The sequence below is a fragment of the Chrysemys picta genome, chromosome 1 (assembly GCF_011386835.1).
Source record: "Chrysemys picta bellii isolate R12L10 chromosome 1, ASM1138683v2, whole genome shotgun sequence".
Lineage (NCBI taxonomy): Eukaryota > Metazoa > Chordata > Testudines > Emydidae > Chrysemys > Chrysemys picta.
The window spans coordinates 245,549,139-245,564,446 of NC_088791.1; the positions used below are offsets into that span (position 1 = coordinate 245,549,139).

A 15,308-nucleotide genomic window follows, 5' to 3' on the forward strand; every position below is an offset into this window, starting at 1 on the left:
TGAAGGCTTCTAGTGTATTAGTTTTATTGGTCCTGTACAAAATACGGGATTTTCAGCAATCCAGCTGCCTTCTGTAGAGACCTCAAAAATATTCTAAACGTTTCCATTTATATTTATATTTGGTAATGATGCTTCTTTTACCATGAGAAGTCTCTGAAGTCCATCCTGAGCAAAATGGATGCAGCTTCTCTTTAAGTGTAAAAAGCAAGGAAGTTTTGAACTCAGGCGTATGGGTTGAAACTCTATATAACCCCCTGCCACTCTGTGAGTTCCTCTCTCAGAGGAATGTGTGGTCTTAAGTAGCAAAACATGGTTTAACCAGGTGAGTCAAAACACAGAATTTTAACTGTAACTGCTAAATTATCGTGGAGGTTTTAAGCCATTAATATTAGTTTTGGTGAGCAAATAGATTCTGCAGGAAACTTTTGAAGGAAAGGAACAAATGCGAAAGCCCATTGCTTCTGATGTGTTATGTATTAGAAGACTAATAAAAGAAAAATATTTTCACAAGATGCAGGCAAACCCTACTCCAAAAATTTTTTTTTTGCCTTTTTACACTGTATATGTGAATAGTTCAAAAAAATAGAATACAATACTGCAGCAGTACTTCAGCTATCTCTCACACTTAAGTTGTGTCAAGTGTGCAATTAGAACTATTTTCTGCAGCATGCAATACTTGAAACTTTGCCTTAAATCTCACTTCCAGTCCACTGAACTAGATGAGAAAAAACAAAAATACAGCCCTAGCAACTACAGATGGTAGTAAGTATAACCTGATGAACTTTGGGTCAAAATGTAAGACTATAAACAGGGGGAGAGCACAGAAAAAATGAGACCATAATGATCAGCATGCAAGACAGTGGTCACAGCAACAGAGGCTAGGTCTACACTACCCGCCTGAATCGGCGGGTAGAAATTGATCTCTCGGGGATCGAATTATCGCGTCTCATCGGGACGTGACAATCGATCCCCGAATTGACGTTCTTACTCCACCAGCGGAGGTGGGAGTAAGTGCCGTCGACGGGGAGCCGCGGAGGTCGATTTTTCCGCCGTCCTCACAGCGGGGTAAGTCGGCTCCGATATGTCGAATTCAGCTACGCTATTCGCGCAGCTGAATTTGCGTATCTTAAATTGACCCCCCCCCCGTAGTGAAGACCTGCCCAGAGTTGCCTAATCATTGTCTGCATCTATGTAGGCATCGTGATAGTGGGATCTAAAGAAGGGCAATGAGGTGGCTTTTCAAATATAGTTCTACTCAACATACACATTTACTATAATAAAAATAAAAAAGCTTGAAATTTTACCTGAAGTGTAATTTTTTTTTTTCTGGTAGATGGTCCCCTTTTCAGCTAATAAGACTCGATTTTTTGCTACACTTTTTAAAAATGTCCTTACTTTAATATTCCTACCCAAATAAGATCTAATTTTACATGGCATATCTGGTGTAATACCTAGTCAAATAGGGGATTCAAGAAAAAATGTTTCAGTATTAACTATGGACATTGTTTTAGTAGTTTAATGCAGTGGTTTTCAAACTGTGGGTCGCGACCCACCCCAAGCCCTCCCAAACCCAGAGCCCTCCCTGCACCCCAACCCCCTGCCCAGAGCCCCCTCCCACACCCTGAACCCCTCATTTCCAATCCCACTCTGCAGCCCTCACCCCAACTCTCTGTCCCAGCTCCTCGTCCACTCCAAACCCCTCATCCCCAGCGTCATTGGGTCATGGGCATCAACATTTTTCTTCAAGTGGGTCACAAAAAAAAAAGTTTGAAAACCATTGGTTTAAGGTGTGATTTAACCTGCACAGCTTAAACATCCTGGGTGAAGTCCTGTCAAAAAGTTCCACTGACTTCAATGGAGCCAGGATTTCAACCCTTTTTATTATTTGAAGCAATGAGACAATACACAGACTAACCATATGGTGGGTCTATTTCCATATGATTAAATACATAGCTCCAATTTGCCATTAAGCATGTCTCACCCTGAGGATCTAGAGTTCTAGGAATATGCCAAATATTTAAACTATTTTATACTAAACAGCAGAAAAACCATTAGCTGATAAACTTCTGAAAATATTGGCTCATAATAGACATGCTGACAAACTCCTTAAACTATAGGCATTACTGATACCATTACAGAAACGTTCTATAGTCAGTAAAGGAACAGACTTGTAAAAAGTCTATAAAGTCTGTCCCTTTACTACTGACTGTAGAATCTTTTTATAATAGTGTCAGTAGTACCTATAATTAAGGACTGTCAGCATATTATTATGAATATAGAAGAGAGCATGGCCCATACGCACACAGAGTTAGTGCCAAAAACACAGATACTTATTACAAGCTCTGCAATTCAGGAACTTACTACTTTGTATAATGCCAAGTACAATGGAGCCCTGACCCTTCAGAGGGGTACCTAGTGTGATATGGCAATTTCCTGCAATATCCTTGAAAAACCTTATTGTATTAATGTGACAGAATACATCCATATTCACACCCTACACGCTATTGTAATAATCTTTGTACAAAGTATACCATGTGAGGATCATTTCAAAACTCACAACTTGCTGATCAGTAATATCATGGTAAAATGCATATAGCAACATCAGATGTAATGTTATAAACACAAGCTGAAATCATGACTGAAGCATGTTTTCCAGGCAAGTCTGGGGAGTGGTTAAACCAGTTTCCCAAAGACAAAAGACTAACTGACAACCAGCTAAGTGTCAACAAAGCTAACGGGCCATTACCTACAAAGTGGCCATTCTTTGGCAAAGAAGGGGGGCAGGGCAAAGATCTGCATCTTGGCAAAGAAACAGCATGGAGTCTCCTCCTTCCAGCAGACTCCCTGTCTCCGGATTCTCAGCTGGAAATGTTTTGCAAAGAGGAACTATAAAAAATAAAGAGGGGTAAACACCCCAAGACAACCCTTTCTCTCTCCCTGCCCATCTCATTCTCTGTACCTGAGAAGACAAAGGAAACAGCCATTGGACTCTGGGGGAAGGGTCCTGACCTGAAGAGTTTGGCTAGTAATGCTACTAGAAGCACGTGTTGAGAAACTGCTTTAATCTAACATAGTTTGTTAAAAGTAAGCACTAGAGAATGTTTTCTCTTTATTTTTCTTGTAACCACTTTTGACTTTTATGGATCATTACTTGTACTCACTTAATTTCTCTTTGTAGTTAATAAACTTGTTTTATCTAATCCACTGTGTTCAAGTTGAAATGTCTGGGTAACTCCATTTGAGGGAACAAACGATTGTGTATTATTCCCTTACAGGAATAACGGGACTTGGTATATTTGGACCGTCCAGGATAGGGCTGTGCAGTACAAGATTTACATTTCTTGGAGGTTGGGAGGGGGGGTGGGGAGGAGGAGAAACCTGAGTCTCTGAGTGCATTGGCATCACCCTGCAGTATAACCCAGGCTGGTAAAATCCAGAGTGTAACCCAAGTGTGGCTGACAGGTTGCAGTTACACACAAACACTCAGGGTGTAGCTTGCATGCCAGAAGGCTGTTTGTCAGCATCCCAGGTGCAAGCTACTTCAGAGCAAGGCATTGTAACACACCTAAGGTTGCAAGGCAGGGGTGACAGCTCCCCACTGGTCTGGACAGCACCCTGGTAGGAGACAGTTAAATGCAAAGTTTATGTATTATTGTGGGCTGAGATTGTATGTAACCTCTCTAGGGGGGGAAATGTAATGTGAGGCCAGGGAGTTCAAAGGACTACACTGACATTGTGCCAGACAAGAATGCACTTTTGGATAATAAGAATAAAGTGTATTTCCTGGGGAATACCGAGGGGGAGGTATTTTCCCCTCTTCAGATAACCAAGTCTTTTGAAGCTACGTGCTGAGATGAGGGGGACTGTCTGCCAACTACTTGTTCCTGGAGGTTAGAGTTCAAAGGCCCAAGCTATATGAAGAAACAGGCTGATCTGCTCAGGTTCTGAATCTGAAGAGAGTCATGAACTTGTAACCATGGGAAAAATCCAGTTGTAGATTTAAAGGACTGACACCTACAAGACCCCAAGGTTGGAGATGGAGTGACCTTCGGGAAGCTTTTTAACGTGTGTAGATTCTTTTGTTTTCAGTGATTTTCTCTGTAATGTTTTCACCTTAAGAATAAATGTGCTTGCTTAGACAGACCCTGTGTGGAAACCCACAACTGCCTGCAATTATGCTATTCATAACCTCTGGAAAGAAAGCAAAGTGCAGACACTGGCCTGTTTAGACAGACTGGCTTGCTAGAAATATCACAGCATGAATCAAGACGTTATGCAGCCTTAACAACCTGGTCAGGAGCAAGAGAGATGCGAGTCTCTGCCCAAGAGAGTGACGGCTAAGGAGCCAGAAATCTGGAAGTGGGTACCCTTGGTGGACCATGGAAGAGGTATACAGGTGCAGTTGGCTTGAAACTGATAGCTGGAAATGGAGATTTAAAAATTTTTAAAAACAATATTTCTTCCTTTAACTTCCAGTATACCAACAGGTAATGTGAAGTTCATTAGAAGCTGAGTTAGCATCACACATACTCCACTATAAAAGGTGATATGTGCACCTTCCTAAGGGTGAAATTCACTTTACCTACATTTAAACCAGATACATGCATAGCTGATCCATCTACAAAAAAACACACTTTGAGGGATTGAGTGGTATGAACTGTGGAAGATCTTGTAAGCGGTCCATTTCACCCTAAATTGATACCAAAAAAGGAACAGGCTAGTTAAAAGGCTATTTTTATTCAGCAAGAATTAATCAAGTATAGCAAGTATTTTTTTTTTTTAAACCTTACCGCCTCTATGATGGAGATACCCGTGCAGGAGGGAACAAAACAAGCTCTATAGATACGAGAGAAAAAAATATGAATAATGTTGAACCGTGTGACAAAAATACATTCAAAAGTGATGATGTAAAATTCTTAGATCTCAGCCACAATCAACGAATGGTTTAAAAATGCATTATTATAGTAATGTAACAATATCTCTAACTGAAGATATAAGCTTCTACTATACATCTATTTGGCAGAACAAAGCTTTTAAACAAAAGTTTATCATTTGTCAAATTGCACAGTTCAATAAAGTAATGTATTTTTAATCTTGTTCCCAACAAAACCCTGTCTTCACAACACATCACCGGCTGATGCACAAAGGACATTTGTAGTCCTACTTTAACAAACAGCTTTTTAAATAGTAACAAGTTTCCAAATTCAATTCTTTAGCCACTTTAAATCTTAAAAACATAATACTTTGCTACCAGGCTTATGCTTCTCTGCAAACAACATATCAGTACAAAACCACTCTTAGTGGCAGAGTTTAAAATTCTTCATTGTGTCATGAGATCTCCTTTCAAACAAAAGTGTGGCCACCTTCCTCAAGATAAACAGTGACAAATAAGAACGCTTCCAATCCAACTTGAAAAGCGCTTTCATAGATATATCAAAAGAATCTAGTCCACTAACTGTCAGCTAACTGGCATTTCTTTTCACTGGCTTCATAAGAATACCTTAGTAAAGAAAATGCCTGCATCCTATTAAGGAAATACTATATTCTTTCCTTTAAACTTAATTTTTTATTAGTTATAATTATGTCCTGAATAATTATTTGCTATATGAGCGTAATATAAAAGTTAAAAACTGCATTTCTCATGCCCAAAGGATCCTAAAGTACTCAGTTAGATGCCACCTGCCAGTTGTCATTTCACTAGTCTGCAAACCTGCTAAAATTCAAGAAAAAAAACCAACGTTATCACCCAACTTCACAGTAAAGATTTAGCAGAGGACAAGAATGAATTTCATATTACTAGGACTTCATCACTTTACTATAAATATATATCACACCTCTGTATGTAATATTTCATAGTATTCTAGAAAACCACCAACTCCACCTGTACATCGTGTGTATGATGAATGTGTGTGTATACATTATATATAGGATCTTACATGCGCACATACCACACAGAGCACAGCTGATATGGTACTCAATTAATAAAGAATTAAAGGAGGCGAATATAATTAAATGTCAATCAACATGTGTTTACGGAAAATAGGTCTTGTCAAAGTAACTTCTTTTCTTTAATATGTTAAGTTTGGTTGATAAACATAATAATAGTGTTGATGTAATAGATTTCTGTAACACATTTCACTTGATACTGCAAGATATCCTGATTAATAAACGAGAATGATACAAAATCAATATGGCTCACATTAAATGGATTAAAACTAGTAAAATAATTACATTGAGATAATTTAACAGTGAATCACTGTTGAGCAGCTGTGTTTCTAGTGGGATCCATCGGGGGTCGGTTCTTGCCCCTCCCACTGTTTAGCAATTTTATCAATGACTTGGGGGCAAAAGGGGGGGAATCATTACTACTAGAAGTTTGCAGATGACACAAAGATTGGGACACTAGTAAATAATGAAGAGGAGAGGATAGTGATGCAGAATCATCTGGATCACTTTGTTTGCTTGTGCCCAGCTTACCATGCGTTTCAATACAGGCAGTCCTCAGACTTCCCACACAATTGGTTCCTGAAAATTGCATCTTAAGTCGAAACGTTGTAACTTGGAATTGCAATCCACTCCATTGCAGGACCGAGCATCGTAAAGTCTAAACCAATTGTCATAAGTCAAATCAGGGTGTCAATTCAGAAGCGTCATAAGTGCTGTTTGTCGTAAGTTGACTGTCGTAAAGTCAAGGACTGCCTGCCATACGGAAAGTGATAAATTTTGGAACAAAAAATTTAGATCATGTTTACAGGGTAAGAGACTCTATCCTGAGAAGCAGTGACACTGAAAAAGATTTCGGGTCCATGGTAGATAATCAGCTGAAAATGAGCTCTGAATGCAACACTGTGGCCAAAAGAGCTAATGTGGTCCTTGGATGCATAAACAAGGAAATATGAAGTAGAAAGAGAGATGTTATAGTTACAAGGTTGGTCCTGAGTTTGCAACAAACCACTGCTGGATCCCCGGTCAGGTGCAAAAAGACAAGTTGTTTATTCAGGTGTCGCCCTCTTCAGGCAGGGCAACACCTACAGCACTCATAGTCAGCAACACAAGACAAGTTGCTGGTAGCAAATTCAAAACAATAGTCCCATGTCAAGCCTACCTTTCCTCATGGATGCTCTGGCAGGCAGCAGTCCGTAGTTAGTTCCTGGCCCCTGCCAGGCTCCTCTTACAGAGTGAGAGGTGGAAGTCTACTCTTCCTCCCAGCCAGCCCCCAGCTGAGCTGGGCTCCCCCCTTAAACTCCTCCCTCCAAGCCTGACACCTATTGCAGATGTAGCGAGACAGGGCTTAATGAGTCCATAGCAATTCAGTTACCTTTTCCCGGCCTGTGTGGGGTTTGTGCACCCCATTACAGTTCCATTTGCCTCTTTTTCACCCCCAATGGTGCAACTTCTAGTGGGAAATGGTGTGCAGTTCTGATATCCAAGAAGTATAGTTATAGTCTGAAGAGGATTCAGAGAAGAGCCATGAGAATGATTAAAGGATTGGAAAACATGACTTACAGCAACTATGCTCCTTGAGTCTATTCATTTAGATTATCAAAGAGAAGGTTCAGGGATGAGTGGATCACAGTCTAGAAACACCTACATAGGAAACTGAAATTTGATAATCTAAACAGAGAAAGGTGTAACAAGATACAATGGCTTACTCCTGGGGGAATTCTGCGTCAATGCACGCATGCAGAATTCATGTCCACCACAGATTTCTTTGCTTCCCTGCAGAAAAACAAAAATGACTGACAGGAAAACAAAGGGAAACCGCAAGAGAGGCCACGCACCTCTCTCCAGCACCACAGGCGCATTGTTGCAGACACCTAGAGCAGCTGGCAAACAGGTAAATCACTACGCGTGTGTGTGTGTGTGAGTGCGCGCGCAGGGCTGGGGATGCCCCAGCATGCTGGGTCAGATCCAACTTCCATGCATCCATATCCAGAGGGCCCCCCACTGAGCCTCACACCCCTGCACCTGGCTCTCCCCAGCTTTACACGGTGGCTCCTACCCTGCGCCGGGCTCAGTTGCTAGTCCCTATGCCCTGTGTTATGCCAGTGGCCAGATTAGTCAATCACCATTGCCCACAATCTACAAAATTGTTCACTTACCAGATTCAGTTATCCACAGTAGGTCTTCCAGTCATTAATGCAAATTAGCAAAAACTTTTCAATGTATATACATACAGTCACACCAATGAAATTCAACCACCCCTAGGTGAAGGACAGATCATTGGCACACAAGTGGAGTGGAGTGCGGGAGAGAAGAGAGATATTTTCACCCACAGATATTTGCACACATCTCTAGTCTTAAAAAAAAAAAAAAGATATGAATGGGATATTTTCCATCTATAGGACCTAGGTTTAAAAGCGCTCATCTGCTCAGCTCCATACACATGAACTTGTTTTGTTATATAAAAGATATGCCAACATTTTTAAACGAGTGTGAAAGGCCAAATTAAAGCCCAATATATTGGTACTCTGTTTTCTACTCATTAGCATAAAAACAATCCTTTTGATGCTATGCCATATCACATAGTGATTTCTAATATAAAACCAAGCCACGATTGTCCTCAACAGTTTTGAGGCATATATACAAATCTTACAGTTCTTTCTATATACAAGGAACTTGGTCACCCATTCTGGTTATTGTTTTTAATCAATATTTTCTCTGTAAACATGCCAGCTGTATTTGTTGCAATAAGCCCTTTGAAAAAGAAAAAAAAAACAACAACAAAAAAACAACAAAAAAAACCTCTTCAGATTGTCCCTTGCAGCCTCTCAAATAAAACCAAGGTTAATGCCAATGAAATATCGAGTATGGTAAAGCTTCTTGGGGAATAGCACCTGTTCCACGAAAGTCAAGTATCAGGGGGTAGCCGTGTTAGTCTGTATCTACAAAAACAACAAGGAGTCTGGTGGCACCTTAAAGACTAACCGATTTATTTGGGCATAAGCTTTCGAAGAAGTGAGGTTTTTACTCACGAAAGCTTATGCCCAAATAAATCTGTTAGTCTTTAAGGTGCCACCAGACTCCTTGTTGTTTTTGTTCCACGAAAGAGTTTCTTGGGAGACTTTCTCCAGTAAAGTACAAGAATAAATAAAGGATTAGCTAGACTGGTTAACTTATCTTTCCCACACACTCAGCATTCCAATTCTATATTTTTTTTTAAGTGGTGGGGGAAATTTGTTACATTCAGGACATTCAAAAGTAGAATGGATTTAATCCAAATGCATTACTTCCTATCCCTTTTTGAGAGGGCAGGCAATTCTGGATCATATATGGTAAAACAGTTGTATATCACTATTTAGTAAGCAACAACATACATTACCACGTCTCGCATTATCCTGATTTTGCTGCTGGTTGTGAACTATTTGAGTGCAATGCCTAAGTGGATTTAGCAGAATTTATAAATGCTTAATAGAACTGGTGTATGTTCTTTCTTTTTTGGCTTGTACTTCCATTAGGCTGTTAAGATGAGTACATACCAGTGGCTTGGTAATACAACGTTAGCTGAAAATCCGTTTCAGTTTTATTAAATTACACTTGCTAGAACATCTCAAAGCAAGCAATCTCAGCCATCTAAGGCTGAAAAACTATTGGTTGCTGTACACAGAAAGCTATGTAATTTAACTTTTTTAGTTGAGGCCAAGAACATTCTTCAAAGAGTTTATGAATGTAACAGCTGAGCATTTCAAGAGTCTGAATTACAGCTTTACAACAACGGTTAATTTGGTTTTTAATTACTCTTGTAACAAGTTTTTGTGCTTCTATGTGAATTGCTGATACACATGTACATTCAGCTGCTTTCAGTTCTCTTGTAATTTTGCCTCAAAAACTAACAGAAAAGAAGCCTATTTTATTCAGTTTTACATTTTAAAAGTATTTGCTATTTGGTAAGTAGATCTTATTGCATAATTTTGCACCAGAGGGATTTCTCAAGCTTTATTTTCTGTTCCAGATCTTTGCTTATTTTGATTCTTTAAGCCCCCGAGCTGAGCTGTGCTTAGGTCCTAACTTTGGTAAAAGCTTTGTCTGTAGCACCCTCATTTGGATGCTGCTTGTCACAGCATTCCTACTTGCTGTTTTTACGAAGGTTATCACCAGTATGCCATAGTAGCACATTTACCTTTCTGCAAGTTCTAGAGCCACCTTGACCTCACTCTAAGCCATAGGAGGAGAGTGGAACAAAAAAACTGCAGGAAGACCAGGCTCCAGGAAGCCTGCAGACACGGAAGTGAGCTAGGTCAGCCCACTGGTCAAAAGACACCATTGCCACATGAGCATACGCTGGAACACAATTTGCAGGAGGTGGCAGCGGTTGACACTCGCCTGCAAGCACAGCACTCAGGAGCTTGACTCAGGCTGAGCTGCAGAGAGAGGAGGCAGTGCCATCTTAAAGACATTGTGCCCGAAGGGCAAGAAGGCAAGTTGAGCAGCATCGGTTGAAAGCTTTTGAAATTCTTCCATAAAAGAACAGGGACAAACAATCATGAATTTTTTCCCCCAAACCAGCTCTACAGGCAACCGTGTATTACAGATGCCACTTCAAAAGTAATGGTCTGTGTGACGTCACACTTCTGTCCTTGTTACCCTTGCCCTCTATTCTTTCCCCACGTCACATCTTAATCTAGACTCTAAATCCTTTGAGACAGAAATTGTCCCTTGCGCTACATTTGTGCAGTGCCTAGCACAATGGGGCCCCAATCCTGACTGGGTCTCCTAGGAGGTATTCCAATATAAATAATGCCTAATACAATACGGAGGTTGACTTTTGAAAGAGAGGCAGGAGGTTAAAACAACACTAACCTCAGATGGTTAAACAAATAAAGGCAGTGAGAATGCTCTCTAATGTGATCTATCACAGATTACGAGGCTGCATGAGAGATTTAAAAACCTGCTGTGTTATGAGAACCAAAAATTGGCCACAGAAAGGAGAATACTCCATCACAAGTTCTGTAATTTATTCACCATAGCAATATTTTATAGCACTATTCCCCCACTCCCCCACCAAAAGAGTGTTCAGTTTTAATGGGCTATGCTCACACTGGTTTTCTTAAAAGCAGAACTCACAAAGGGATGAGGTTAATTTGTCTTGAAGAAATCATTTGAACAAGGATTGAAACTGCTAATCCATCATCCACCTCCTACGCAACCTACTATATAAAAGGTTAGTTTTAAATATGTAAAATGTTATGCAATTGTAATTCTTTCTAGAACTGATTTTTAAGCAATCCTTTGACAACAGTCATAGAACTCTCTATTATCAATGAAGCTAATTTATTAAAATCAAAGCTCACTAAAAATGGCCACAAACACAAATGATTCAATTTCTTTTAATCTGATTAGTGTTGCCAGCAACATTGTTAGTTATGATGGAGAAGGAGCTTTCATGCTGAGCTCTTAGTTTTATAATCTTCTAACTTCCGCCCTCAAAAAAAATCACATTAATGGCTGTGCCCGCCATCTAGTTTCAAGAAAATACGTTCCTACATCTTTTGACTTTTTAGAAAAAAATAATTTTTGTTGCAGCTATGAATTTGAAAGTGCTTTTTTTGCACTGTGACTAATGGTTTGAACACACGTGTTAAACTTGGGATGGCTATAGTCCTCAGTGAAGAATCTGCTATGTACTGAACTGACAATATTGATGAAAGGCCCAATCCTGCTTTCATTGAAGTCTGTAGGAATTTTGCATTAAAATTCCCTGAGAGCAGCACTGGAACTAAAGTTAACAACTGAAATTACCATAGTCTTGAATGCACAGTACATTGTTTTCCTTACTGGCTTAAGTACACCATGCAGCGATATCCGGATATAGGTATATGCAATTGTGGATATCCACATAGTGTCCAAAAGATCAAAAACTATTAGAAATCTCTGAAGCCTCGTTTAAAAACCAAAAACCGACCCACCAGGCCTGAAGCGCTTCCATTTAGGAAATTAACAAGATATTTAAAGCAAAAGTATTCTGTGCAAACCTAGCATAAGATTCTTGCTTAAAATTACTAGAAATTGAAGTTTAAACATTTTAAATTAATAGTAATTTATAAAAACTTCTAGACTAGTAAAAGTAACAAATAAAAAAACAGCAGGTAGAGAAAGTTTAATTGCCTTTCTTTTCCTGCCCCAGCCTGATCACCCACACTTAATGTTTGTTTACAATCCTTTAGGCCTTACAGCCAAGCAGCACATATAAACTGGGTTTCTCAGTAAATTTTTTTCTTTAAGAAAAAAATAATGCTGCTTTTAAAGTTAAATTAACTCTTATTAATATATCAGACACTTCAGAACAAGGTGCACAGAGGAAGTCTTTTCCTAGTCTCACTCTGTTAGAGGTTGATATTAGCTACAACATTCCCTACAGAATGGACACAGTAGTGTAATTGAAATGGCATGAGAGATGCAGGGACTCTACCTGGTGAACAGTGTAGTAAGATGAGGCCCAGAAATATAAATTCTTGTGTCAGAGGCCTAGTCTGAGGCCTGAAGCCTGAACCAAAGTACTTCCAGGCACTGCTAAGCAAAAGCTGGGCTGGGAGCCAGAGGCACGCCCCATTCACAGAAGTTGGCGAGAAGAAGGTTGTTAGAAGCAGGTGCTTAACATACAAGTGTTAAGAGGAACTTGTGCCAAGATGGCACCTGGACAGCCCGATACAAGGACACTCCATAGACATAACAAGGAACAGGCAGGTGCATCTTAAAGACAGGACAGCATGATGGATAGATCTGTATGTCTGGAACAACATGATCAAAGGGGAGACAGCACCCTAATGAGCCAAGAGGCTGTACCTCAATACATCTGGAGGGATGAGTAATTTGTCCTATAACTGTATAAAAGTAGGTTGCGGAGTGCATATCTTTGGCCAGCCTAGGGGGCAGTGGAAAGTCCCGCCACTGACTGAGCTGTGTCCATTGCTCGGGGGCACATATTCGTAGTATGTCCTGTAGAGTCTATAGAAAACTATTACTGTGCTTCGTTTGACAATAAACCTGGCTCGGGTTCCTTCGTACCTTACTAGAGTCTGTGGTCATTGGGGGTTCTCTCGGGGTCTGCTGTGTCAGCTATCTGCGCAGAGCTGGGGAAGCACACAGAGGGAACACGCACGCAGCCGACTGTTATCATCGAACAAGAGCAGAGCACCACACCGGTAGCTACTGATAACAAACAGTCAATATCACTTCAGCCTCTCACTTGCCCTGAGCAGCATATAATTCAATTGTGTGCGGACAAGACAAGCAAGGCAAACTAAAACAAAACAGCTAAGTGGTCTTGAACCAGTCAATGGCCTCTGAGTCAGCAGTGTTCAGCTTGGGAAGACCTCCAGGAAGCCCAACTCAAAGAACAACCATACAGCATGCATGTAACATCTTCCACAGCACCACAGGTGCACAGGGGGCTGTTCTGGATGCCCCAGACATGGTGGTTGATCTTGGCACAGTGAACCATAGCAACCTGAACCTGTTAAGCTGGCTCCAGAGGTGGCTTGGGAGCCCAAAGCCAGGTAGCCATTCATGCAGCCTGGTGGTGATGTGGGAGTTCCTGGAGCGGCAGAGGCGCTCTCCTGTTCTGTCCATCGCTGAGAACGGATGATGTTATTAGTTGAATGGAAAGTGGGCAGCACTGCCCAGATAGGATTTCTGCTATGCAGTCAGTAGTGGGGTATATCCCCGAACAGTGGCAAGTGTGGCATTTGCTGTGCTTTGGTGAGCCATTTGTTGGCTGCATTCTAACACTGGCTGTTAAGTGGAGGAATATTGGCAAGTGCCTGGGATATTTCTCATGGTAGGATTAAGATGAGTGTCTACTAGTCGAGTGCGGGCAGAGTTTAACCATCATCACACATTGGGGTACAATGCACCTATGTTCTCAGCATGTTCCCTGTGATTACCCTTTGGGGGAAATCAAAGCTGCAAGTAGTTAACCAAATCAACTGGATCCCGCTTACTGTGGACCTAGACAAGGAAATGCTGTGAGCACTTGCTGAGAGGAAGAGCTTTCAGACTGACTGCTTGGAGAACCAAGTGGCAGCTCATAGGACAGTCAAGTTGAACCCCAAGCTAGATCATTTTTTTCCAGTCTACTTTCCAGAATTAACTTTTTTTTTCCCCCCTCTTTTTATAAATACTAACCCTTGAGGAAGAATCCTTGCTGAATGCAACCAATTTTTTAAGCTATGCCATCTGACCAGCCAACACTTGGATAGTATGTTATGAAGGTTTTCAATAGCTTGGCACCAGCAAGAAACATTTGCAACATTTGGTAGATTTTTCTCACCTGCTTGCATTGCTGGCACCTGCTGCTTCTCTCGCACAAGCTGGATGATGTCCGATACCACAATTTGTGGCTCAATATCTTCTTCTTTCCCCTCATTAGACTGTCTGTCTGTTACGAAACAATTGCAGCTGCCAGTTTCCTTACATAGGATCACCCTCCAGTGCCAATAGACAGACATTAAAGTGCCTTATGTTGACTTCTGCCAAAAGTGAGAAATTAAAACATTTAGCGTTATTCAAGGTAAGTTTAAAAACAATGATAGTTACACACATTACCAGCACCTTTGATTTTTGGAATAGAACAAAGCCACTTTATACTTATTTAAGAGGACAGGTGCATACCCAGGATATCAGATGAGTGAAACTAGCTTTCATCCAAAAGTAACATCAGGTTTTCTTGTATGAAAAGGCCCTTCACTGAGTCTTGAACCAGAGGCCTTGAGACAGATTAAGTCAATTTAACTACAAACTGTAACATCCTAATGGAAAACAATTACAACCTTATAAACAAGTGCATGAAAAGCCAGAGATACTTCTATATACACCTCTACCCCGATATAACGTTGTCCTCAGGAGCCAAAAAAAAAAAATCTTACCCCGTTATAGGTGAAACCGCGTTATATTGAACTTGCTTTGATCCGCTGGAGTGCGCAGCCTTGCCCCCCCCAGAGCACTGCTTTACCACGTTATATCCAAATTCGTGTTATATCGGGTCGCATCATATCGGGGTAGAGGTGTACTTTCAATGTGAGAGACCAATGCTTATATAAAAACAAATCTCTCGAACAAGGTTGCTTGGATAAAAGAGAAAATGTCCCAGGAATACAAGATTTGCAAAAAGCAAAACAATATAAATATTTAAATATTTCTTGCAAATAGGAAAGGTAAAATGACTGTTACAGATTTGAAAAGTACATGTTAGGAAACAAATTAACTCTGAGGGCATTTTGGTGGTGGGAGGAAGACCAGGGCAGGGAAGAAGAAATGCTGTATAAGTAACTTGTTTTGGCTTCTCACATAGGGTATAGGCCTCTTGAGGC

General features: G+C 40.6%; 1 protein-coding gene across 16 annotated transcripts in view; it reads right to left on the reverse strand.

Annotated features, from left to right (window-relative positions):
• MCF2L (MCF.2 cell line derived transforming sequence like) overlaps positions 1-15,308 on the reverse strand; it is a 278,619-nt gene that overhangs the window by 249,681 nt on the left and 13,630 nt on the right. For 14 of the 16 annotated variants that reach the window (XM_042861425.2, XM_065581010.1, XM_042861416.2 and 11 more), the window contains exon 2: positions 14,270-14,468. The exons of 1 other annotated variant lie outside the window; for it this stretch is intronic. In XM_042861425.2, coding sequence (XP_042717359.2) covers positions 14,270-14,447 — 178 coding nt within the window. In that variant the 5' untranslated portion in view covers positions 14,448-14,468. Of the gene's footprint in view, positions 1-4,790; positions 4,837-14,269; positions 14,469-15,308 lie in introns of all 16 variants that reach the window. One more of the 16 variants, XM_065580999.1, reaches the window with a different exon arrangement.